General features: G+C 31.0%; 5 protein-coding genes across 6 annotated transcripts; 4 read left to right on the top strand and 1 right to left on the bottom strand.

Moving 5' to 3' along the window:
* Positions 1-1,052: 1,052 nt before the first annotated feature.
* On the bottom strand, positions 1,053-1,979 carry LOC124848105 (protein WHAT'S THIS FACTOR 9, mitochondrial-like). Its single transcript, XM_047325729.2, has one exon. The coding sequence runs from the start codon at positions 1,977-1,979 to the stop codon at positions 1,152-1,154; it is 828 nt and encodes a 275-aa protein (XP_047181685.2). The 3' UTR covers positions 1,053-1,151.
* A 7,205-nt stretch (positions 1,980-9,184) lies between these two features.
* Positions 9,185-12,592, top strand: LOC124848104 (DNA-directed RNA polymerases II, IV and V subunit 8B-like). The gene is made up of 4 exons (XM_088097889.1): positions 9,185-9,439; positions 10,062-10,219; positions 11,610-11,698; positions 12,110-12,592. Exons 1-4 carry the CDS (start codon positions 9,361-9,363, stop codon positions 12,219-12,221), a joined length of 438 nt encoding a protein of 145 aa, XP_087954015.1. The 5' UTR covers positions 9,185-9,360; the 3' UTR covers positions 12,222-12,592.
* Positions 12,593-14,825: 2,233 nt separating this feature from the next.
* On the top strand, positions 14,826-19,494 carry LOC124848103 (EH domain-containing protein 1-like). 2 transcript variants are annotated; one of them, XM_088097388.1, is made up of 16 exons: positions 14,826-14,979; positions 15,105-15,184; positions 15,849-15,917; positions 16,013-16,070; positions 16,215-16,267; positions 16,357-16,393; positions 16,505-16,560; positions 16,884-16,997; positions 17,151-17,253; positions 17,347-17,396; positions 17,625-17,753; positions 17,849-18,100; positions 18,201-18,280; positions 18,455-18,578; positions 19,066-19,209; positions 19,309-19,494. In XM_088097388.1, exons 1-16 carry the CDS (start codon positions 14,895-14,897, stop codon positions 19,492-19,494), a joined length of 1,620 nt encoding a protein of 539 aa, XP_087953514.1. In that variant the 5' UTR covers positions 14,826-14,894. The 2 variants fall into 2 exon arrangements, with proteins under 2 accessions (XP_087953514.1, XP_087953513.1); XM_088097387.1 differs by having other exon boundaries at positions 16,013-16,079; positions 16,357-16,403; positions 16,509-16,560.
* A 2,436-nt stretch (positions 19,495-21,930) lies between these two features.
* Positions 21,931-22,512, top strand: LOC148194136 (uncharacterized). Its single transcript, XM_088097125.1, has one exon. It carries the CDS (start codon positions 21,931-21,933, stop codon positions 22,510-22,512), a length of 582 nt encoding a protein of 193 aa, XP_087953251.1.
* A 174-nt stretch (positions 22,513-22,686) lies between these two features.
* On the top strand, positions 22,687-24,146 carry LOC148194135 (uncharacterized). The gene is made up of 2 exons (XM_088097124.1): positions 22,687-23,222; positions 23,300-24,146. Exons 1-2 carry the CDS (start codon positions 22,687-22,689, stop codon positions 24,144-24,146), a joined length of 1,383 nt encoding a protein of 460 aa, XP_087953250.1.
* The last annotated feature ends 2,991 nt before the right edge of the window (positions 24,147-27,137 follow it).

The following is a 27,137-nucleotide window of genomic DNA, read 5'->3' as shown; positions in this document are numbered from 1 at the left end:
ATGTTTAGTTAATTTTTTTTATAAGTGTGTCAAGTGTCTTGTATTCAATTCAGTTTCAATTTTCATTAATTTTTTTCAATTTAGTTTCCATTTTCGTTAGTTCTGTTCAATTTAATTTTAATTTTGTTGTTAAGGTCAAATTTATTTTTTATACAAATGTTATATCGAAAGTTTTATTAAAATTCACATTTTTATTAAATATTTCTTTCATTACTTTTAAACCAACTTTAACCTTATTATTAAAAAGAAATTATTAGATTTATGTATGTTTTTTTAAACTAATTCTAACCCTATTTTTTACATGTAAAAAAAATTAAACAAAAATCTAATAATTTTCTTTTAATAATATAGTTAAAGTTTGTTTAAAAATAATGAAGAAATATTTAATAAAAATTTCAGTATAATAATTATATGAAAATTAAATTTATTTAAAGATGGACAAAATTGTAATTGAATTAAACAAAATTAACGAAATTTAAAATTAAATTGAATAAAATTAACAAATTGAGATTAAAATAAATATAAAGTATTGTGACAATGATTTAACACGTGATATTGATATTGATTAATTTAACACGATACTAATACTAATTTAACCATAGTACTAAAACTGTCACATAATACTAATTTAACTCTCAAACAATTTTTTTAAATTGAAAAATTAAAAAACTATCAACTGATATATAACATATATATTGAACACTCGAGACAAAGAAAGATAAAAATAAAAATAAAATTTTTATTTAAACATAATGATTATTATAATTAAAATATTATTATTATTTTCGTTTAAGCATGAAGTTGGTGGAACCGTGTGCAATTAAGGTACATTTTTCCTAAAGTGTATGATGGAGACAAGACTACTTATACAAAGTGTTACTTTGATTTAAGGTTCAAACTCTAGGATGATGCTCGTATTTATATGGAAATCTTAAATGGGTCATTATATTTTTAAATATCTCAATTAGGTTTATATATTTACAAAATATCTTAATTGAGTCCAAATATTTGTAAAATTGTCATAACCGTTAAGTTGTCACAAACGGTGTTAAAATGTGTTGAGGTGGATATATTGAGGTGGATATTTTATTAAAAAAAATATGTTGCCACTGATGACATGGAAATTAATAAATTAAAAAAAAATAGAAAAATTATGCAAGCAGAAAAAAAGGGGGAAAATAGCCTGCACTCAGAAAAATCACATAGACCCAATTTGAAAAATCCTTCGAACCCTCGCCACTGCCCTCATCATCCTCGCCGTCATACTTCTTATCCATCTCAAAACCAGTAGAAAACTGCACAGGAAACACCAATTGACCATCAAATTCATCTTTCTTGTTTCGGTTCTGGATAACCGAAACCGCCAGCTCGTGGCTCCAGCAGACGAGTTCAAGGAACCCGCCTGCAACTCGAAAGTAGTCCGGAAACTCGGGTACAACCGTCTCGGTGTAGTCATCCGGTAGGCCAAGGTCCCACCGCAAGTGCTCAATGAGTGGTAGTGGGATTTTGTGGATTCTTGCAATCATCAAGAGTTTCAAGAGCCTGTCAGATGATTGGTGTTTGAACTGGTGTGATTGGTATACAAGTTGCTCCTCGGCGTCGAGGTGTAGGATTTCCGGTGTGAGGCGGATGTGGGGTTGAAGGATGGTGGGAGTGGGGAGGAACTCTTCAAAGACGGAGGGGTACTTGCGGATGAATTCGATGGGGCGGAAGGGGAAGTGGAGGGTGCTTTTGATGAGTGAAAGAGGGAGGGATTTGGAGGGTTCACGTTTGATGAGGGTTTTGAGGGAGATCAAGGGTTTGAGGCTTTTCTCGCGCTCCACCGCGTGATCCAGGCCGCGGTCACGGACGGGCTTGAATATGCCATCAAAGATGGTTCGGAGGTGGTGGCGCTGCTGGTAGGGAGGAGGAGGACGGTTCCGGGTTGGGGTGCGGCGGGACAGGAGGAGGAGGAACCGCGTTGCGCTGGGTTGAGGCATTGGTGGTAATGGAAGTTTGCTGACATAGAGAGGGGAGATGGGGCTTTCTCGGATGTTCACCTGATTCATTTTGGAGGAGGAGCTTGCTTCTGATAAGGCGTAAATACCAGCCATTGCCTTCCACCGATGCAAACAGGAAATACCACCACAAATGCCATTTGGTTGCGCCATCGCGAGCACTTTCCTTGCCCCAGATAGAAGATCAAAACGAAGAAGTGAACGACCAAGGGTTGCCATTTCATAATCTCTTAAATTAAATAAAAATTTCACGTAATAAAATATTTTGACATCAGCATATTAATTATGCAACACGTCAGCACCAACTAACGCCGTTTGTTACAATTTAACGGTGATGACAAAATTGGCTCAATTTTACAAAAAAATATGATCCAATTGAGACACTTGAAAACATGAGGACCTAACTGAGATTACCGTAAAAAAAACGAAGACCAATGGTTTAAACCTTGATTTAATTTATATTATAAAGTAGCTTTTATGTATATCTATATATAAAATTTTAAATGTTTTTTTTTGTCAAATATTCTTCTTTAGATCAAATTATAAACATAGGTAAAGAAGCAGAAACCCTAACACTATACCATGACGTAATGCATGAAATCATATAAACTACAAATTTTAAATTAAAAATAGTTTGAGTGATATCGTTCTAATTAAGGTATAAAATAAATTATATAAAAAATGACTATATGTATTTAAATTTTAGACTATTCAAAACATTATTAAATGATAATTTAAAATATTTTGTATCTTCAAAAAATATATAATAATAGGATAAACTTACTATAATTATAATTATTCATTTTATCTTAATTTAGTTCTTGTGAATTATATTGTTACATAGCTTTTGAGATTTTTATGTTATGGTTTTACTTTTATACAGACTTTTATAAGATTTATTGTTATTGTCAGAAATATATATTTTTGAGAATTTTTTTTGTCTGACCTCAAACCAGTTAAAATAATATTGATAGAGCATCTCAAGTATTATTAAAGTTTGAAATAGATTTTGTCCACTTAAAAAGTAGAGTTTAAGAAAATATATTTTTAAACTATCTTGATTAAGTTATTGAATGTACCAAAACAATTTTATTATTTTTATAACACATAATTTTAATTTATGTCCTATTAAAATATTAAGAGGTATTAGAAAATCCATCTTATTAGGCCTTAGTTTTATGAGAATGAATGAGCTGTAATAAAAAGGTTATGATTTGAAATTCCTTTGCATTCATGTGTAGTCGGTTAGGGCTACGAGTAAGATTATAGCATGTTCATAACACAACAATATTGTAAGTTGTTAAAGTGTCGTAGAATATGTTGAATACGAGTTCAACTTCTTTTTCATCTGTTAATCGCAAAATAATTCAACGCGTTTTTTTCCTTCCACTCAGATGTCAAACTCCCGTCACACACAGACACCGACACGACTGCTACCAGCCTTTCACACGTGTGATTGGAGAAACACTGAAGTTAAAGTTCGTACATAAAATAACTTAATGTTTTTCTTTAGTGAACCGTTTGGTGCATTAATATGTTTTTTTCGTTAAATAAATTTTCGATCCTTTAACTTTTAGTAAAAATTGAAATTAGTTCTTTTTTAAAATTTTGAACTAATTTAGTCTTCAAACTTTAGAAATGTGTGAATTTAGTTTAACCAAATTTTGTTAGCTTTATTTGATGTTTCAAACGCATTTCTCAGTTAATATTGAAGCAAAAATATGTCAAACGGTATAAACAACTCAAATGCTATCATGTAACGCACTTGAAATATCAAATAAACCTAACAAAATTTAGTTAAAAGGACTAAATTCACATATTTCTAAAGTTTGGGAACTAAATTAGGCCAAAGTTTTGAAGATGGACTAATTTCAATTATCACTAAAAATTAAGGGACCAAAAACATATTTAACCATTTTTTTTAATGTTTTGCATTGTTATGTTAGTACAAATCATGATAGAAACAACTAGCCAAGGAGTAAGTGGAGCATTATTCAAAACTAATAAAAATACATTTATAAACAAAAGGTGCAAATTTAAACTTTTCTATTTTTAGGAAATCAATATCTATCTAATAAAATAATATAATACGAAATTACCAAAAATATCGAGCTTTTTAATTTTTTAGTTTTTTAGTCCTTAGTGATTTTAGAAGACATACTCAATTTTTTTATTAATGAAAAGCTTGAGTTATAAATAATAAAATAATTAATTGAGTTTTATTTTATAAAAATTACTATAGTAGTAAATCCTTTTTTCTCCTTTGCACTCTCTCGTATTTTAATTATATTAGTCATTTGTCTTGATATTAGAGTACGTCATATGACTCTTGACAGTAAAACTTACAACCATATCCGATTAATTTCTCAAATAGAGTAAGTTTATCTTTTATCTTTTTCTAGTCTTTTTGGTGTATCTATTACATGTGGGATTTATAGAGTTGCATGTGTTATTTAAGGGTTTTAAATGATTGTCTGTTCCTTAAGATTGTTAAGGTATGATGAAATCTTGATATCAACTTTCGATGTAGAGATCCTACTTCTTGTCTGAATAAGAATACTTATGGGCAATGAAAGTTTTGGTGTTTTTAGCTTATATTCTAGGTGAGAGAAACTAGTATTTAAATATATTATTATCATTTTGATGTGAATGATTGTGCTTTTTTTATAGGTGGGGAGTGAAGCTTATAACATAGGTAGTTACTTTTGTTCTTCACGTGAAAATTTTTATTCACCTAATCTGTAGTTCTTGTTCTATCCTTATATATGTAATGTTCAGTTTAATAGTTTTATATTACTAAATTTGGGATGTTACATCATTGACATAAATAAATTAATTCTACTATAATATAACAACTTCAATATTGGTAGGATAGTAGCCAAAATATTATTATGAGTAAGGCAACACAAAGTCGTCTCCCAATAAACACAAAAATATTTTTTAACAAATTAGATCTTATAAAAACAATACAAATGTAGATTATTTACCTTAACATAAAAAGTGAACTTTCTATAACGAATCCATAACTGACATCAAATGTAGATTTTCTATGGCTAGTCAGAATTGGTATAAAAAATGGAAACTTTTTATGTTGGTTGTATCTATTATGGGTCCCTAATTGACATAAAAAGCATTTTCTAAATGGCATAGAAAACTTAGTGCGCTAATGTTTGTATGAAGTATTTCCAAGGAGAAAATGTTTACATATGTGGTTTTAGGTAGTGTATTGAATAATGACTCCTTAAATAAATTATTCATACTCTAATAGATGTTCTAACTCATATAAAGAAATATTATATAGGAGTGAGAGTCGATGGAGGTTCGTATAATAGAATTTGGTATGAAAGAAAACCATTCTCACATACTATAGTCAATTTACTTTGTCATGTGATGAGAACATAGTTCCTGATACATTGAGAGCAAAGTAGAGCATGGGTGGTAGCCAAAATCCACTAAGTGTTCATATAACAGGTGCACTATCTTTGATCTTCAATTCAACACACAAGTCTTCCGAAAATAGTTTTTAGTGTATGATAAATTGTAGTTATATAATTTGCATGTATTAGTAAAGTTACGTGATTACTATATCTATTGTTAAAATCTTTGTTAATATATTATTTTACCTTGATTTTGTTGTTGTTGTTTGTTTTATTTTATAATCGTGGGTTATAAGAGAGCAAAGGATCTGTAGATAAAAGTTCTCAACATTGAGTAGCTAAGAATATCATACAAATGCATATAAAAAAGTAGTATATGTATATAATTGTTTAGAATTATATTCTCTATATGTTTTGTATCTATATATATTGTTTCGAAAAACTTTAACTGATGGAGGAATGTAAAACTAAATTTATACATTTATTTTATTTGTATGTACATGATTGAATTGTTTGATAATGATAATATAACTACTATATTTTGAGTTGTTGTAGAAAGTATTTATTAAAAGACTACTAGGTTATATGAATATCCATGAAGTATAAAATTGAAGAAATTCTTTTCGTGCTAAACTAAATCTACAAGATGGTAAGTGGTTTGACAACTTTTCTTAAATTTACATGTACAAATTATATATTTGAGAAATATATTATTAACCTGAGTAAATTTCTTAGAGAATTACAATTTTATTTATATAATGAATGATCTGAAGACCAATTTTGACCACATGTATTAATTTTTTAACATAAAAAAATTTAATTAATGGGGAGAATTTTATTAATTTGTCCGTAAATATAGAGATGATTAAGCCAATTTCAAATGAAGAATTGTAATATGGTAAATTTTTCATTAGAATATGTTCATCGAGAGTCATCCTGATCTCACCAACCAATAAATGAAATGTATTTGTCTCTATATGCTACTTCTCTACAAAGGCTAATAACAATCATTTATGTATAACATCTTTATTGAGAGGGTTACTCCCTCCACCATCACAAGTTGCTCCTTGTACCTTCACATTCCCATTTTGCCATGTAGTTAAAAGTTTTTTTTTCATGACGGTTGAACAACGATGTCCCACCTCCTCGTATTTGTATGGGAATCTCAAGTGGGTCCTTATATTTGCAACTGTCTCAATTGGGTCATAATATTTGTAAAATTGAGCCAATTTTTCCCTAACCGTTAAGTTGTCACAAATGGCGTTAGTTGGTGTTGATATGTTGCATAATTAATACGCTGATGTCAAAATATTTTATTACGTTAAATTTTTATTTAATTTAAGAGATTATGACATGGAAACCCTTGGTCGTTCTCTTCTTCTCCTTTGTTTTGATCTTCTATCTCGCGCAAGGAAAGTGGTTGCGATGGCGAGACCAAGCGACATTCGGCTCGCGGTGGTGTGTTGAGCGTTCTTCTTCTTTCCCCTAGTTTTTTGCGCTGTTTCGCGTTGCAAGGAGGAACTTCTTCCCTCTTCTCTTTCTGGTGTTGTTCTAGTTGCAGGGAGGAGGTAGCTAGGAAATAAGAAAGAGATTATTTTATGGGTACCGCGGGACTGAGAAAGGGTAAATTGGATTCCTTAAAATATTCTGGTGAGAAAAAAATTTAGGAGAAATAATTTACTAGAGGCTTAGGTTTCTTTTCTTTTAATTACTAAAAGTATTTCATTTGTCATAACTGTTCAAAAAAGGAAGTAATTTGTTGGTGAGTTCGCTTTAGGATGTAAAGTGTGACGGTGGGTCATCGATGAGGAAAGAAATAGCTTGAGTTTGAAAACCAACTCCTGCAACTCGCGGTTAAATCCCTGGGAGATTCAGTCCTGGAGCTGAGAGAGAAAGCGGTGGTGAACAAAACCTTCACCACCGCCCAACACGCCAACTTTCGAATGTGAGAGTTTTTGTATCTCCTATCTCGAGCGCCAAAGATTTCCCCCCTTTCTCGAGGACCAGAGATTGCATCTTGTAAGTGAAAAACCTGTTTGCGTCCTGTGAGCTCGTGGAAGCAGTGCCATTGAGAGTCACCATAGACGCGAGAAGCTCGATGCAAGCTATTTTCCCCCTTTTTCGCTCGAACCCTAAGAGAGGGAAAAGTCCTAATTTGATTTTGCAAAGTTTGTGGAGGAGCTTGAGAGCCCTTTTGAGAGGCATTTGGGATGCAATTGAGAAGGTCGATGGAAGGCAATGGCTGGGATAATGCGAGGCGTGGTCATTTCGTTCACAGTTTGTGACAATCCAACTCTATTTGTTAATGAGCTGGTAAGCAATTGCATTCTTGATTAATATGAACTTATAAACCCTGTTGGCAGATTACTATTTTGTGAGTTGCGTGTTGGGTGGTGGTGAAGGTTGTCGTGGAGCTAAAACCTTGAGTGGACAGGTGAGTTGCATCATTTTGTTCACAATGATAAAGAGAGGAGCTGTGGTGAACAAAATAGGAACGATTTAGGTTCGCCATTTTGGGGTTTTTACGATGCTTGTTGGGAAAGAGAAATTGATAATGGCTGATGAGGTTAATGGAGGATGAGATGCTCTCTGGGTGAGGATGAATGAAGTTTCTAGGGTGTTTTTTTATGCTGCTTGCATAAGTTTTCTATTTTTTTTTAATTTATTAAATTCCATGTCATAATTTAATTATTTCCACGTAATAAAATATTCACCTCAGCATATTCACTGTCATCACATTTTAACACCGTTTATGACAACTTAACGGTTAGGATAAAATTGGCTCAATTTTACAAATATTATGACCCAATTGAGACAATTACAATTATGAGGACCCACTTGAGATTCTCATACAAATATGAGGATCATCCGAGAGTTTTTATTTTTTAGCAATTTTTTATACTTAAAAATATTATAAAAGTTATTAAATTACGTAAAAGCTACACAAATAAATATTTACAATGTTCATAAATTAAAATCTACAAAAAAAAATTAATAAACTAAAAAAAAATACAATAAAAGAGTTGAAACCTGAAGGCTTGAGCGAATGTAGGAAATCCATTCAGCCTTCAACGTATTTTGACATTTGTGGACGAATCTCAAGATCCGTTGAAGGCTGAACGAATTTCCTACATCTGTTCAAGCCTTCAAGTTTCTCTTCTTCTTCCTCCTACACAACACACCACATACATCCATTTACATAACACATATACAAAAAGAACAAAAAGAATAAAGCTTTAACCACAAAAATGTGTCAGAGAAGAATAAATAAAGAGAAAGAGGGAAGGGGTAGGGACTCTGTGTGCGAAGAAGAGAGGAAGAGAAAAAGTGGGGAGGTGGGGGCTCTCTATGTGAAGAAGAGAGGAAGAGAGAAAGTGAGGGGATGTGGTTTGTGTATAATTAGAGAAAGAGAAAAGTGAGGAGAAGGGGACTACAAAATTAGGATTTTGAAAAAAGTAAATAAAGTTAAATAATAAAAGTTAAAAATTTTTAACCTAAGATATTTTTGGAATAAGAAAAAGTCTACAAAAGTGTAAGGAGTAGTTGGGGTGATGGAGGGAGTGACTCTCCTTTGTTGATGGGATGCAGTGGAGCTGTGCAAAGGGAGCAAGAAAGAGAGTGGAGTAGGGTTTTTAATTTGACTAAAGGTGAAAAGGGAATTTTAGAATATAAGGGTATTTAGGAAGAAAAATTGGGGGTGTAAGAAGAAATGGCCTTGTTGGTTTAGTGGAGCACTGGCCATTGAAGTCCAGACCCATTAGAAAATTCTCGAATCCCTGTCTCTTTTTATTTCATTACTTTTCTTTTAGTCCCTCTAAAGTCTCAACGCAGAGTATGTTCTGACAGCAATCTTCTTCTTCCTGTTCTTCTAATCTTGTTTGCATCTTTTGATTCCTAAAGCTTCTTCGAAATTCGCCTTTCTCTTCTTTGCGATTTTATATTTCAGATTATTGGTAATTTGTTTCACAAGTTCTTGTGTTTCAGCCATGGTGGAGAATAATCTCTTCGAGGATATTTTCAGAGTAGAAAAACTAAACCCCGATGATAAAAAATTATTCGATAAAGGTATTATTATTATTATTATTATTGTTATTTGCATCTGTATTACTTCTTCAATACTTCAATTCTCTTCATATGTTGTTTGTTTAGTTTAGCTTGCCATGCTTTGTTGTTGTACGTGTCTAGGGTTTTTCCCTTTGAGCTCTCTGTATTATTGGCTCTTGATTTCTTTATCATTTTTTTATTTTATTTTTGGAATCTCGTTTTTTTTTTTTTTTTTGTGAAATGGATATCAAATTTCGTGGAATTTGAAATGCATGACACTGTTAGTGCATGCGCTTTCAATCTATATCAAAGAACGAACGCATCAAAGCTTTGGGATGGGAGTGGCCAGTGAGACCATGAAAAATATAAAGAATATCCCAAATTTTCATTTTAGGTGTAAAATTTCTATCTAAAAATTCTTTACATTTGATGTCTAAAGAAGTGTTTTTTATGTATGATATTTTAAATTCACTTAAAGATTGAATTTCCTTTCTTAAAATTCCCCATCAAAACTCGTCATTAAAGTTTGTCTGTTGTTATTCGATTTCCATTTGTAGCGTGTCATTGGTCTTACTAGAGATGTTTTTGATCTACTTCTGTGTATTTAATTTCATTCTAATACTTCGATTTTGTGCATCTCAAGTTACTCGAATTGAAGCAAGGAGTGAAAAGTTTGACATGTTTATGCACCTTGATATCAATTCTGAGATATATCCATTAAAGGTTGGTCAGAAGTTCACCCTTGTGCTGGTTTCATCACTTAATCCTGATGGAACACCAGACACTGGCTATTATACACAGGTAAGAAATTTATTATGTACAATGAACCTTTCTTTCACTGTGAAGGATTGTTATTATGATTATCAAGTGAAACCATTGTTCAAAACATTAGTTACTGTTAGAATGTGCATTTAATGCCGTATGTCTGCACTCATTCTTTGTCAATTGTTATTACGTTTCCTGTGGCTGGGAGCTTCTGTCTTTCATCATGAACTTGTAAATCAAATCATAAATTGGGTTAATGGTGGTGAGCATAGACAAGATTGATGTGGAAGGCGTGGTTCTGTACTTTTAATGCAGGGATCTTGATGATTACACGATATCATTGCTTAATTTATTGTTGTAAGAAGCAAATTTTCTCTGTTCAATACACAGTTTGCTCTTTCTAAATTTTTATTTAGTGCCTTTTTATTGTGTATTGGAATATTCAGTATCTATAGTTGTATCGAACCACTCGGCAACTGTTATTAAAATAAGATTCAAGTATCTAGGACTGTCAAATACATCTATATATCAATGTTTTACCTGTATGTGATTCTGGTGTTTATGTGATGCAGCTCGATAAATATTACATATATATATATATATATATATATATATATATATATATATATATATATATATATATATATATTTAGTAATACATTTGGCATATAACTCAGATCAGATAATTTAAATAGGATCAGAAGACACTATCTTTTCTTCTGTATCCTTAGACACTATCTTTTATAACTCGAGAGTGATACAATTCAAGAGTAGTTGATGGGTTTAAAGGGATCTGAATCCACCCTAAATAGGGCCATTCTTCTAACCACAATGAAAAGAAAATAAATGAAAAACTTCAATTGTTTTTAATCAATCCTTCTGACAATCCTCTGGCTTGAATTCCTATATAATTTAATCCTAATTAAAGATGTTTCTGTCCTGGAAAATCATAGTAACCAGGACACTGGTAACATTGCTGTGGAACATATGCCATCAAGTTTGTCAATCCTAGAGTCTACACAAACTCATGTAGCTTCTGTCATCAGAGTATTCCTAATACAAAAATATTTAAATAAAACCCATGAGTGCATCTAGCATTTAAACATAAAGTCGGGACCCATTACCAAATGTCAATTGATTCATAGAAAACAAACTGCCAATTTGAGAAGGCTAACAATAACGGGTGTTTCACTTTTTGTGAATGAGTTTTTCTCTGCCCAGAATCTTAAGCTCATTGCTAGTCTGTGTTGCTTTTAACAAACTTTGTGTCTATGCATATCCCAATTTAAAACTAATAGTTTCCGTTGTCTTTCGTAATTTGCTTTCTATTTTTATCTATTTGTTCTCTTATATTTTCTCTATTGGTTTTCAACTCAGTTAATTTAACTTATCTTACAGAATTCTGCTGTATATTTATTTTTTCCAGATCAATCGACAATCACTGGCCAACAATTTTGAATATGTCATGTATGGGAAGCTCTACAGGATAACAGAGGCTTCTGGGCGTGAAAAGGCGTATGTCTATTTCTAGTTTTGAGTTTCAAATGCATCACTTAATAATTTACTAAGTAACTAAATTCATTTTAGGAACAATGTGTTCGTCATTTGGATTTGAATTGTTTTTAATTGATTGTGAGCATGAAATGAATAAGTGAATAGCATATTTGTAGTTCATATAGTTCCGATTGATTCATTTTGTTTGTAAATGATCTTTGCATTGTATAGTTCTGTTGTGCCAATCAGTTATGAATTATCTTTTGATTGTGAGATAATGAGTTATCTGAAGTTACGAGATTACGTTTCGTAGTAGCAGCTCCCCTAGTCAGAGATGAATGCGATCATTTCATTAATACTTTAATGTTGTAGTGAATGTTACTCTTGTCATCCTTTTTAGTAATAATATTTTTTACGGGTTTTGAATTGTAGGGAGCTAAATATTTCATTTGGTGGGCTTCTGATGCTGCTGAAGGGAGATACCTCTCATTGCAACAAATTTGAGCTTGATCAGAGGTTGTATCTTCTTATAAGGAAAGTCTGAAAATTGTATTTAAAAAGAATGGAGGATGTGAATCCTTGTTGTGGCAAAAGCACAGCAGCTACTTCCAACTTAAAAAGAAACGAGCATCTCTACTATGAGTCTCAAATTTAGTATTTAGGTGTTATAACAAATTGTATTGGTTCATGTTGACGAGAGTTTTAAAATTAAGACTTGCGACTTGTATAAGACTTTAGATTTTAAAAATTAAAAAAAAATATGATTCTTATTAGACTTTAAAAATGTTTTAAAAGTAGTGTAACATTATGAGAGACTTGAAAGTAAAATAATATTTCATGTTAAAGTTTTATAGGATTTTTGTATCGGCGATGCTGTCACAAATATCATTATTTTTTCCTTCTTGGTGTTTTTGAGTTCCGGCTTTGGAGACACTCTTATTCCTTTGTTTATGCTTTTGTGTCATGGTTCCTATTGGCTTATAAAAGTTATTTCATTTGTGTTCTTATCGAGAATCTTATTATTTCAAGGTTCTTATTGGCTTATGAAGATTATTTTCTTTTTTATTTATCTATCACAACTCTTTTCAATTTATAAAAATCGTTTGTATTTCTTTTTTGCCTATGAAGACAGTTTCTTTCACGAGAACTTATGAAGACATTTATTAATTCAAGGTCATTTCATTGTGTTTATGTATTAATGCTCTTACAAACTTATCTAGACGCATTGTTATCGTGTTTTTCTAATTAGGTGTCAAATTTTATGACTCGTCACAGCCACCACATTCTTAACAAGTTTTTGTTTGCATAAATTCTAAATGCATGTTCATATTTTTTTTAAAAAAATAAGTTTAATGGGTTTTAAGGTTTGAATGTTCTAGATTTTATATATTTTAATAAAGAAGTGTGTCAAACTAAAATAATTTTATTGAAGATTTTATATTGTCTAAAAATAAAGTTAAATTATATTATTTCATGAAGTGCAAAAACTCATTATATTCGTGAAGTTGAATTGAGTTATTGTATAATTTTCTAGTAGGTTCTTAACAAATAAGACGAAAGAATAGTCATAATAAACCATTATTTTGTTCTATATTTTTTTAAAATTTTATCGAGTTTTGCAAAATTTAAACCCATTGTGTTTACTTTGAACTTTCAACAACATTTCATGCTAAATGTGAGTTCAAAAAATTAATGAGTTTTATGTCAAAGTATATTAGTGTTTAATTTCCTTTTTAACATTTTTAAAATAAGCCATTTTTCGTTTACAAATTCAAAATAAAATAAAATTAATATTAAGTTCAAAAGGCAAAAATAAAACTATTTTGAAATAAAACGTAAGATTACAAAATTATAAAATTACGAGAATATGAGATTTTGAGATTATAAAATTCTAAATTCAATGTTTAAGATTTCTGATTGGAGATTATGTCAATTCTTTCTTGATTGAATTCATTTCTCATGGTTGTCGTGTCTCTCTAATAAATATTTGTTTAGACTCATTAATTTGTGATATAAACAAATGTGTCACATGATAAATGACAAGAGATTTATACTTAAGAGAGAATGTTAGAAATCAAATGTCAGTCCAACTTTGACATTAACTAATATGAGAAAATTAAACAATATATAAATTTATTATCTTAAGGTTTTATATTGAATATCCTGCCAATTCCTTATATATTGAACTTATATTTAACTATTGTTATGTTTATTTTAAATAAAAATAATAATAACAAAAAGAGCTTTTGAATTTACATCATCTCACTCTCGTCTAACTAGATAATGAAATTTATGATGGACTACAATGTTACTAAATTGTAAAAAGATTGATGAATGAAAAATAATAAATGTTAACAATATATTTTTCAAATATAAAATTTCAATTGCTAAGCATACATCTAAAATTAAAGTATAATTAAGAAAAACAATTAATGAACAAGTAAATTTTAAAATTATATATATGCTTGAAGCTTCAATTTAACTTGTGTATACAATTTTTTGAAATTGTAAATCTCAAATAACACTCTAAATTTAATATTGTTATACATGTATTCCTATTAAGTTCAATAATATATCATCACATAAAAGTCGAGGTCTAATGCAATCTAAATCTTTTTTTTAACATTTGATCCTCTAAAGTGTTTTTTAAATATAAAACTGTGACGGACAAAACTCCAAAATAGACAATATCTTAGATATGTAGTAATTGATCCTAAAAATGTTATTCGATGGATTTAAGATCAAAATATTGACGTTCATTGTGAAACTGATAATAAATAATCCCACATTAAGATCTAAATTAATTTAAATAATAATATAATTTAAAGAATAATATAGTATTGAATACTCTTTTACTGTTTTTTTTTTCATTACTCATTTTGTTCTACCAAATACAACCAACGAAAAAAAAATTAAGACAGTAAGTTGGGTATAATTTTGTCAAACCCTTCACAACTAATTTAAAAAAAAAATTAAGACAGATTCCTCATTTAACTAACGTATGCAGAGTTATTAACGGAAATTTCAATTTTAGGTTATGAGCACATCCCCTAGCATTGAACATCAACATTCTCAATATAAAAACCCTAAATTTGTATCATACATTCTTTGCAACTTCTCATGTAACCCTTTCCATGCATCTGCAACCCCTCTTCACATCTTACCCAAAATCATAAAAGAAAAAACAAAGTAATAATATTTTTGTATTATTGTTATCATGGGACTTGAGATAGTGCCAATCAATTCAACTTTTGAAGACTATCAAACCCTATACGAAGAGTGGTTCAATTATGTAGATGCAGGTTTTTATTTTCAATCTTCATTGTCTTTTATCATAATTTCTATGTCTTATGCAAAATAAATAAATCTATTTGTATGTATTTATCGTATATAATGAGATTATTATTCTGCATTTTGGTGTCTTCAGATGGAGATGGTCGCTTTACAGGAAAAGAAGCCATCAAGTTTTTGGCCATGTCAAACTTGTCACGACAAGAATTAAAACAGGTTTTCTATTTTATACATTTATTTTATGCATTGGAATAATAACAAGTATATATATATATATATATATATATATATATATATATATATATATATATATATACATGTACATGTATACACATGTACATGTATATGTATATATATACATGTATATGTATATATATATATATATATTTATATATAACAAGGATAATGTATTTTTCGATTGAAGTTGAGACATTAACATTTTTAAAATGATGAATGATGATTGTATTAATTTTGAATGTGTTATATTTCTAAATTCTTTAATATTTTATAATCATATTTAAAATTTTACTTTTGTAATATATAGTATTTATTACCAATGTACGAAAAAAAAATATCTATTTTTTTTATCAACAAAAATATATATTAATATTAGAGCACTTGGATGCTCTAACCCTAAGTTATATGCAAGAATATCCCATAAAGTACTGTAGGAAATATATACAAGTTTTATTCTTTTGAAAAATTTCAAATTTATCTAGGTAAAAGTTTACTTAACATACCCATTTTTCCCATATTGTTAAAAATCAAATATGAGTTATTTATTTAAGTTACATTATTTGATATTTTTTACATCATTCTTTTAATATTTTTTTCTTCCTTATAACTAATTATTTTTCTTTTTTTCTCTTATTAAAATAAGGTATGGGCCATTGCAGATTCAAGACGAGAAGGATATCTAGGTTTCAAAGAGTTTGTCACTGCTATGCAGGTAGAAAAATAATTCTTTTCTTGTGAAAGTTTTTTTTTTTTTTTTTAAGTTTAATTTCTTACCAATTTTTAAAACCTAACCCATTTGAATTGCAGCTTGTTTCTTTAGGACAATGTGGATACTCAATAACACATGATCTATTAACTAGTGATGGTAATTTCTGTTTGCTTTTATGTTGTTTGGTTTATTTAGTTTTGTTGTCTGCGTTAATTAAAATTTTGTAATTTATTTTTATATCACTCATTAAATTTATATTATAGAAGTTAGTATATAACATATGGTTGACTTTTATTTCAGCTATGAAATATGTAAAACCACCCACAATGGAAGGTTTAGATGCATTAATTGCAGTGAGTATTTTTTATTTTTTTTGTATTGATTGTATACATTGATCATTTAGTGAGATGACTTATCATTAAATGTTTTTTATTTTATGCAGAAGAAAAAACGCAAACATAAAGATAAAGAATTAAATGGTAATGTATAGTAGTTTAATTAACAAGTGCACTAATTAATATTACTTTGTTTTTCTTTTTCTTTATTTATTTATTTATTTTTATCGATTTCACTCACTTATAGTCATGCAGTTAGTCCTCAACCATCACCCGCAAGTAGTTGGTTTTCTGGAAAGTCGAAAAAAGAGGTAAGAATTTGTTACTTTAATTGCTTAATATTGTTCATCTTTTACTGGCTTAACTCTATAATATTTGTTTAGATATGTTTGACTAGAAATAAATCAAGTGATTTTATTTATCTAAGAATTTAAGACGATTATTAGAAATGTTAGTTAATTATTTAATGGCTCTACATTTGAAATATTAGTCAATAATGATTCTATTTCTTTATTCTTTTAATGTATCTTCTAATGTTTTTATAAGTGTGTGTAGAAAGAGAAATTAAGTGAGAATTACTTGTTAAACTTTTAATTTTCTTATAGTATTTTTAATTTTGAGCATATGTTCTTAGGTATCTGTGGCTTCAGTGACATCAGTTATAGATGGTTTGAAGAAACTTTATCTTCAAAAGTTGAAGCCTTTAGAAGTTGCATACCAATACAACGATTTTGTCTCTCCTTTTTTGGTTAGTGTGTTATTTGTTTTATTTAATAAGAAATATAACTAGTTAGTTTAGACTCAATATCATTGTTTACTTAATCATGTAACACCATTTATATATGAGAAAGGTATGCAATTAATATTTTTTTTTATCGATCATTATTTTTATGCATTACAGGCAAATAGCGACTTTGATGCGAAACCTATGATTCTACTTTTGGGTCAATATTCTACTGGAAAAACAACATTCATTAAACATATGCTTAGAACTACTTATCCAGGCAAGTGATTCTTCAACTTCTAATTCTATATCTATAATATACATTTCAAATTCCTCACAGAAGTTATACAATTTGTATGGCCAATGTTATTAGGAGCTCATATTGGACCAGAACCAACAACGGATAGATTTGTTGTTGTTATGGTACGTCTAAATCTTAAACTCTGAATTCTTATATGTTAAATCTTGAATTATGTTGAAGTTTTTCATATATTATTATTATTATTATTATTATTATTATTATTATTATTATTATTATTATTATTATTATTATTATTATTATTATTATTATTATCATTATCATCATCTTGAAAAAGAAAAACAATTTTTACTTTAGTTTTGAAGAGTTAATTGTAATTGTTTTTGGCATAGTCTGGACCTGATGAAAGAAGCATTCCTGGGAACACTGTTGCTGTCCAAGCAGACATGCCATTTAGTGGTCTTACTACATTTGGCACATCATTTTTGTCCAAATTTGAGTGTTCTCAAATGCCTCATCCTGTAAGACTCTTTTATACCTATTTAAAACAAAATCTAAGAGATTTATTTGTTGCATTTGAAACTTAACTCTCTCATTTTGTATCATTTGTTCAAAGTTATTGGACTACATTACATTTGTCGATAGCCCTGGAGTTTTGTCGGGAGAAAAACAAAGGACACAGAGACAATATGACTTCACAGGTGTAACATCGTGGTTTGCTGCTAAATGTGATTTAATACTCCTTTTGTTTGATCCTCACAAACTTGATATTAGCGATGAGTTCAAACGTGTGATATCATCCCTAAAAGGAAATGATGACAAAATTCGAGTGGTCTTAAACAAGGCAGACCAAGTTGATCCTCAACAAGTAAAAACATACATTATTAATATTTTAATTTGACTTAATCTAATGTGGTTTTACTTAAGGTCAAATTTGGCTTATATTTTTGTTTGATCCAACGTTGCAGCTAATGAGAATATACGGTGCATTGATGTGGTCACTTGGGAAAGCATTAAATGTTCCTGAAGTCATGCGTGTATATATTGGGTAAGTCACTTTATAATTTGTATGTGTTCACTTCTAAATCTTAAAATGCCATGAACTTACACGTTTTTTATTTACATTCTTGTATAATTTAGATTTGGTTATACTTTTGTTTCATTCATTATCATATAAAATTGTCTTATCCATTTTATGATCAAACCTTTTTTTTTTCTACAGTTCTTTTAACGAGAGGTCTATACAAGATTCTATCTGTCCACTTGAAGATGAAATATTTCAAAAGGAACAAGATGATCTTCTATCAGATCTAAAAGATATACCAAAGAAAGCTTGTGATCGTAAAGTGAGTTTTATTTATAATTTTCATTATAATTTATCTCTACTTTAGGATTATTCATATGTATTCATGTTTGTTAAAAGCTATTTTGATGAAAAAATATTTACAAATACAAAATTGTGAATTTGAAATACTTGTTTATATAACTTTTCTCATGAAACATTTGGGAAGGGAAACAAAACCAAGATTATGACTAGTACTATGTTGGCATACAAAAGTTTCATAAGATAACTTACAGAAAATGAAATATTCTGACAAATATTTTATCATTTATTACTCTTAATTTTAATGATTCAAAATATTAATTTTTTTATAGTGTAATATTATAGTCATTATTGTAATTATTCATTAACACTCTATTTAGAAAAATATTTGTCTCTATTACCATAATTTGTACATTACTATTATTATTTAAATAATATATGATGAATGTAAATTATAACATTGAATACTTTTTTATCTTGATAAAATGTTAATTACTTTTACATTGCAGATCAATGAATTTGTAAAACGAGCTAGATCTGCTGTGATACATGCTTACATTATGGGTCATCTTAAGAAGCAAATGCCCTCTATGATAGGAAAAGCTAAAGCTCAACAAAAACTCATTGATAATTTGGAAGATGAATTTTTAAAGGTATGAATTTTGCTTTAAATAAATTAAACTCACATGCATGTTTAGTCATAATAATTATTGAAAATTGAAATGCTAATGTGTAACACAAATTGTAATCAGATACAAAGGGAGTTTCATCTACCAGCTGGTGATTTTCCAGATGTTGAGCAATTCAAAGAGACCTTGAACTGTTATAACATTGACAAATTTGAAAAACTGAATAAAAAGATGATACAGACAGTGGAAGATATGCTTGCCTATGATGTTCCAAAACTCTTGAGTACATTCAGAAATCCATATGGTTAAGTTGTTGGCTCATATTTATGACAAAAAAATAAATACTTGAAACTTGCCAAAGTAAATCTTTATGTATAACTGATATGCATATTAATGTTAATATGCTTCAACATTTTTGTAAAGTTATGCAATGGTTTCATCAACACTTGTTTAAATGAAACTATGTAAGACATGTAATATATATTCCTTTGATTGTGTTGTTAAATTAATGTAATGAAATACTTGTTACTAACATGTTAACACTTAGTAAAAAATACCTTCCTAAATGTGATTATGTTCAAAGAATGATTTTGTACAATAACAAACAAATGAAAGCCATCTTAATTTTTTGTTAGAACTCTGCCTTTATTTTATATATATATATATATATATATATATATATATATATATATATATATATACACGTGTGTGTTATTGCATTTGTTTTCCTTTACTTTAATGCATGACAACTATAACAGTGTTTTATCAACATTTATCAATTTATGATATCACTAAAAATTGTATAAAATCCCGCATGATTAGTATTTTCTTCCACCTCTCAATGAAACTGCAATAATTCATTTTTTATCAATCAATTTACATTCTTAAGCATCAATGATCCAAAAAAAAAAAACTCTTCAAACAAAAATATACTTACAAATAAGTGAAAATCTAAATCTAAATAAAAATACACAAAAAATTTAACTTAATATTAATTTTTCTAACAAAAACTACAAACCATATTTACAATTTTTTATGAAAATTGCAAATCTTTCAATTCAAATTTTCTGAACAAAATGACATATTCTTCAATGACGCACATCATACACTCATATATACTAATTTGTAGTGATGATTCTCTAAACAATTTTCCATTTTTTTATAATAGTTTTTTAGTATTTTCTTTTTCATATTATTTAATGTGAAAATTTGATGACCAATAATATGTCATAAAAAAATAAGATTAAATAACTAAAGAAGATGAAAAAAATTATAATTGTATTGCATAAAAGTTAATGACATCCATTTATTTATAAACAAAAATTATTATATAGAAATTTTCTTTACATTCCTTTGCATATATGCACACTATCACATTGAACATTGTACATTGTGTTATCATTAGGGATGACAAAAAAATCTGTAAGCACAGTATCTGCGTGTAAAATCCGTGGCAGATAGTTACTATCCGCGAATATTTACTATCCACGGGTAACGGGTAACGAGTATTTTAATACCCGCTTCTAAATGGGTCGGGACGGGTAGTATACCACCCGACCCGCGGGTACAGGTAGTATACTACCTGACCCGCGGGTACCCGTTACTCCCAAAAAATAATAAAAAAATTAATTTATATATATTTTTAATTAAATTTAATTGAAAATAAAATAAAATAAAATTATATTTTATTATAGATTAAATTTAATTATAATTAAATTTTAATTTAATTTATATTATATATATATTTTTTGTAATTTTATTTAAATTTTATTTTAAAATGTATAAAATATATTTTTTTGCGGGTATCCGCGGGTTTTAAAATACCCGCGGATATTTTCCTAAACGAGGGTACCCGCACGGGTAGCAAGTAGAGTGATTTTTCCTACACCTCACTGCCTTCATCCTGCACCCCCAAATTTACTTCTTTGCCCTTCATTTAATAAAAAGTCAAAACTTAATTAATGAATTTATTTTTGTTAACCACCAACCATTTTCCTAACTGCCAACCACAAAAATATTTTTTTGGTATAAACCCTCAGGTGCGCCCTGTTCTTCGTTTTCACTGTAGCAAGCATTGTTATTTTTCTTCTTTACTGTGTATTGAGTTGGATTGAGTTGGTGGTTAAGATTCTCGGGTGGTGGTAGTGCTGGGTTTGTTGGGAGATTTGGAGATCTGCTGTGACATTGTTCGGCGAGAGGAAGAAGACACTGTGACATTGTTTGACGAGAGGAAGAAGACAGGTACGCGAATCTCGTAACCGCACTTCGAGGTGCGGAAAACAGTGGTCGCACTTCGAAGTGCGTTTTTTATTTTGTAGCCGCACTTTGAAGTGCGGTTTGTGATATGTATTTTTTTTTATTTCATGCATGCTTTTTTTGTTTAATTTATTTTTCTTTATTTCATGCATGTTTTTTTTATTTAATGATTTTTTAGTTATATTGCTGCAATGCTTTTTTTTATGTTTTTTTTATTATGTTATTATTTTTTATTTAAATTTCTTGTTTTATGTTATGATTTTTTATTTTAAATTTTTTGTTCATGGATTATGCTTAGTCATTAGGCAGTGTATTATTACTCAAAGAATGAATTGGAAATACCTCTTTAATAATATTTAGGTTAGTTGATTTTTATGTTGAAAGATGAATATGAATTTTTTATTAGGCAGTGTTTTTGAATTTTTTATTTGTAATTTAATAAATCTTTAAATTGTAATATTTATTGTAGGTCATATTTAATTATATGAGATGGATAAGTATCCATATTTGGATTCTGAAATAAATTATGATTTTATATCGGAGTTTTCTTATTCTTTAAAAGAAGTGGGTGAGGGTGATTACACAGATCAATTTTTCACTGATAAAATATTCCCAACACGCGCCGATTTAATTGAATGGGTTCGAAAGATTGCATTTGATCTTGGATTTGTTGTCGTCACTATAAGATCTGACACAACAACTGGTGAAGCTGGTAGAAAGACATTTATTTTGTTAGGCTGTGAAAGAAGCGGGAAGTATAGGAAGTATAAGCCAGATGTTCAACCTAGTTTCTCTGGCACAAGAAAATGTGAGTGTCCGTTTAGGTTGAGGGGTAAACCTAAAGGAGATGGTTGGGTGTTGAAGGTTATGTGCGGCTATCACAACCATGACTTAGCAGAGACTTTGGTCGGTCATCCTTTCGCGGGTAAGTTAAATGCTGCTGAACAATCAATTCTTGTGGACATGACTAATAGTCAAGTAAAGCCGTCAAATATTCTTTTGACTCTGAAAGAATATAATGAAGATAACATGACCACGATAAAGCAAATATATAATGCGAGGTACACGTAAAAACGATCTTTGAGAGGGTCTAGAACTGAAATGCAGCAGTTGATGATGTTGTTAGATAGAGACAAATACATCTAGAGAAGTAGATGTTTTGACGATTCTGACGTGGTAAGTGACTTGTTTTGGACACATCCCGATTCAGTGCACTTAGTCAATTCTTTTAATATTGTTTTCTTAATGGATACGACGTACAAGACGAACAAATATCGACTTCCGTTGCTCGAGATTGTGGGAGTCACATCAACTGGTTTGACATTCACAGCCGCCTTTGCATTACTTTCAAGTGAACGCCAAAGTAATTTCACTTGGGCATTGGAAAGGTTCAAAGGATTATTATTGACATCAGAGGGCGGTCCACGCGTTATTATCACTGACAGAGACCTTGCTTTGATAAATGCAATTAATAATGTCTTTCCGGAGACTTATCAGATGTTATGTACATTCCACATTGCGAAAAATGTTAGAGCCAAATGCAAGATGTTAGTGGATAAGGTTGAGTCAGTGGATGTGTTGATGGAAGTGTGGCAGAATGTCATGGATTGTGACGACCAGTCTATGTTTAGTGCTTATGTTCATCGTCTTGAGTATGCATCTTCTGCATGGCCTCTATTTTTTGATTATGTCAATCGCACTTGGATAATTCCGTACAAGACATACTTTGTCAAGGCGTGGACGAACAAAGTTATGCATCTAGGCAACACTACAACAAACAGGTAATTTTTATTTTCATCGGCTTTTGTACTTATGTATTTCACATTTGTGTGTAATGTATTAATGTGATATGTGACAGGGTTGAGTTTGCGCACTGGAACCTGAAGAGATTATTGGGATCTAGTATGGGAGACCTATGCTCGTGTTGGGATGCTATGCATAACGTCATAGTCCTACAACATAACAAGATCAAGGCGTCCTTTGAAAAAAGTCTGAACGTAATAAGTGATGCTTACAAAGGTTTAATATATAGAAGACTTGTTAGGCGTGTTTCACGATACGCTCTAGGACTTATTGCTGATGAAATTGAGCGAGTAAATAAAACAGGTATGGACAATGGTCGTTGTGGATGCATTTTGAGCTCAACATACGGCCTACCATGTGCTTGTGTATTAGCACGATATCAACCTGGAATAATTCCACTTGGTGAAATTCATGTTATGTGGACCCGTTTAAGCATTTCAGGTATTGTTTCTAATGAATCGCTTCCAGAGTTTAGCATTGACCGTGAAGTTCAATTGGTACAAGAAAGATTCAACAAGGTTGACATCGGTGAAAAGATCAACATAAAGCAGAAGATGATCGAAATTGCTTGCCCAGAGATGACGTCTATGGTTGCTCCTACGGATAAAGTGAAAACAAAGGGTGCACAGAAGTCTAAAGTTGCACGGCATGAGAGGTCTACGAAACGTGACCCATCATATTTTGAGCACGTTGACACTTTACATTCGATGACAGAGTCTTCATCACGAAAAACAAAAGTGAAATCGAAGGCCAAAGAAGAAACGCGAAGGACAATACCTATGTTAAATCAATTTCATCCGATTTGTCATCCATTCATTGTAGATGTTGTTGATGTTGTTGCTGATGGTCATTGTGGTTATCGATGTATTGCTGCTATGTTGGGCCTAGGTGAAGAGGCATGACCCATTATCCGACATGACCTCTACCAAGAATTAACTCAGTGGCGTGATGAATACGCACAATTAGTAGGAAGCTACGATCGATTGGAAGAACTACGACAATCATTGATTGTCCATGATCGATCACAGGTATTTCTTATTTACCTTATAAACATGTAATATATTTATAATTTTGTATTTCTTTTCATAAATATTGGTTATGCATATGTTCAGAGTTTTACCATATTTCCACTACGAACTTCACCGCCTACAGATGTCACACAACATCGGATGTTATGCATTGGATTTGTTAATGGATGTCATTTCGTACAGGTAAACCTTCATAACAAGTGAAGCATTACCCATTGGATGTTATGATTTACTTACTAATATTAATTTTTCAGGTTCAATTACAACAGGGTTGTCCCTTACCCATGGTGGACATAATTTCGTCAAACCATTGTTACCCACAAGCGCGAGCATGGTCTACATTTTATACACACAGGATGCAATCATTTATGAATTTAATGACAGTTAATACGACTTATGTAGATCTTACAGAAGACTGAAATTAAGTTTGTTATGTAGACTTTTTTTTGCAGTTGTAAATACTTGTCGTTATATAATTTCATTAAACAAACGCGATTCATAGAACTTGTTAAATATATTATAATTAGTCAAACTATTAAAATCATACAAAGTTATGCAATATTTTAAACACTTCAAGTATAAATAACCGGTACATAAATAACCATTAAAAAGACAATCATATATAACAATGTTCTTTCAAGAAAATGATGCACGTCCACGCACATGACGACCACCTCTTCTAGTACTAGACTCATACTCCTCAACAGACATACGAGCTACATGTAGTGTCTCAGTAGTACGTTGATAAGCTACAGTGCCCTCTGTGACATCTCGACAGGTTAACATGCCCTGCAACATCCTGATCACACGCCTCATACCCCCCTAAAATTAAGATAACCAAAAAAAATAATTTAAGTAAACAAGAACAAAAATTGATGAAAAAATCAAAATCAGTTAGTTTCCAGACATACCAACAATCCTAGCTCAGCCGACCGTCTACGACGAACTGGAGGCACCAACCTGTCATCTGGAATGTCTCGCCTCATGCGCTGTGCAAGACTAGGTCGTTCATCGTCGTTGCCTGGAGTGATGTACGGGTGCGACACCCGCCTAAACCACGTTATGTATCCATCAACACACGCATGTGGCTCGTGAGCTTCAATGACACTAGTAATGGCATACTCTACATACCGCAACCAATTTAGATCAATCGTAGGAATGTCTGGCACCGGAAGACTATCAGGTGACCGTGGTATGTTCTGTTGAAAACCAAATTGACGCAACACGCGTTCAGATAGATGTCGATGAATCATGTCGCCTAATCGGATCCATCCCGAGTACATAATTATGGCAATGAATGGGCATGTACGTCTGTGCGAAACGTATGGATTCCAGATAACTACATCATAAGTGAGGGCATCCAGAAATGTTCGGCCCTCTGTCAAACTCCAACCCACCCTCGGGGGTATGTATCGTGAAGCACGTGGATCAAGTTCTGTGTACCTCTTAGACACTTGCCTCCTTCCCATTGTAGGAAAGTGCTCATATATCCAACTCTACAAAAAACATTACTTCAAACGTGGGTTTCATTGTCAAACAATATTAAAATAAACTTAGAAGATGGTAATGTACCTGTAGAAGAGTGGAATATCCAGCTATCTGTCTGACCTCACTGAAGCTAGCATCTCCTAGCTGCTCATATGTATGTGCAAGTGTTGCTGCTCCCCAAGCATATCTCGAACAAGCATTCAAGTCTCGCAAGAGAAGGAGATACGATACCCGAATTAGAGTCGCACTCTTATTCGTAAAAATTGTGCATCCAAGCAGATGTAACAAGTATGCCCGAGCAGCACACTTCCAACGCTCCTGCTGGATGCACTCCTGGTAGACCTCGCGTAGCCAGCTGAGCCTAACTTTTGGACCACGTGACTGTTTCATCTCAGCTGAAGCTTTAGCGTGGTCCACGCCAAGCAGCTCCATGATATGAGATCGAGCCTCATCATACTCTAACTCCTCAACCTCACAAAATTGTCCCATGATGGGTAGGTGGAGCAAATTCATAACGTCATCTAATGTGACACTCATCTCACCTATCGGTAGGTGGAAAGTATTAGTCTCTACGTGCCACCTCTCCGAAAGGGCAACGATCAATCCATGATCGGCATACTCGTATGAGAGGTTCACTAAACAACCCAACCCCGACATGGAGATATAAGGCTCAATGGCCTCATGATACATTCCAAAATGCTTCAATTTTTTGCCATGGGTGACAACCTTTATCCCCCTTCGATCCTAAATACAAACATAATTATATAAAAAAAATGTAACATTTATTAAACAATTAAAATTTAGGTTGATGACTAACCCGGCCTTGCCATATGGCAAATGCAACATGCTGGGTATAGTGAGTAAGTAAGGAGGTGTCATGTGGACCTCCTGGGAATCCACCATCTTCAGCTTCATCTTCATCTTCATCTTCATCTTCACCTTCACCTTCATGTTCTTCTTGACTACAGTCATGCTGCTGCTGAATATCCTCCTCTTCAACGTAATCATCATGACCATGTCCATGCTGTAATAACTCTTCCTGCTCCTCATCATCATGCTCATCAATAACGTCCACACGATATTCTTCTACTCGTCTTCTACGAGCAGATGCCGTAGGTCGTCTTCTTTCATCTGATGGCTCACTACGAGAGGATGAAGCCTCACCATGATATCCACCTCTAGTTTTAACCATATCTATTAACCAATTATATTATTAACATATTATATACAAAAAAGTAATTAATAATGTAATCAAAAATATTCAAACAAATAAAAAGTAATATAAAAATCCAAAAAAATTACATATATAATAATTAAATTATTACAAATAAATCCAAAATAATAATTATTATTTATTTCAATAAACAATTTAATTAT

Source organism: Vigna umbellata, chromosome 8, assembly GCF_029865625.1.
Source record: "Vigna umbellata cultivar VRB3 chromosome 8, Vumbellata_1.0, whole genome shotgun sequence".
Classification (NCBI taxonomy): Eukaryota; Viridiplantae; Streptophyta; class Magnoliopsida; order Fabales; family Fabaceae; genus Vigna; species Vigna umbellata.
The sequence above is the reverse complement of the archived record's forward strand: the minus strand, read 5'-3'. Positions and strand labels throughout refer to the sequence as shown.

Coding starts and splice junctions, on each gene's coding strand:
- LOC124848105 (XM_047325729.2), bottom strand. CDS start 1,979: ATGCCTCAACCCAGCGCAACGCGGTTCCTCCTCCTCCTGTCCCGCCGC.
- LOC124848104 (XM_088097889.1), top strand. CDS start 9,361: ATGGTGGAGAATAATCTCTTCGAGGATATTTTCAGAGTAGAAAAACTA. Junction 10,220..11,609: donor ACACTGGCTATTATACACAG/GTAAGAAATTTA, acceptor TATTTTTTCCAG/ATCAATCGACAATCACTGGC. Junction 11,699..12,109: donor GCTTCTGGGCGTGAAAAGGC/GTATGTCTATTT, acceptor TTTGAATTGTAG/GGAGCTAAATATTTCATTTG.
- LOC124848103 (XM_088097387.1), top strand. CDS start 14,895: ATGGGACTTGAGATAGTGCCAATCAATTCAACTTTTGAAGACTATCAA. Junction 16,561..16,883: donor CTGGAAAGTCGAAAAAAGAG/GTAAGAATTTGT, acceptor ATATGTTCTTAG/GTATCTGTGGCTTCAGTGAC. Junction 18,101..18,200: donor ACCAAGTTGATCCTCAACAA/GTAAAAACATAC, acceptor CCAACGTTGCAG/CTAATGAGAATATACGGTGC.
- LOC148194136 (XM_088097125.1), top strand. CDS start 21,931: ATGGATAAGTATCCATATTTGGATTCTGAAATAAATTATGATTTTATA.
- LOC148194135 (XM_088097124.1), top strand. CDS start 22,687: ATGGATACGACGTACAAGACGAACAAATATCGACTTCCGTTGCTCGAG. Junction 23,223..23,299: donor GGCAACACTACAACAAACAG/GTAATTTTTATT, acceptor GATATGTGACAG/GGTTGAGTTTGCGCACTGGA.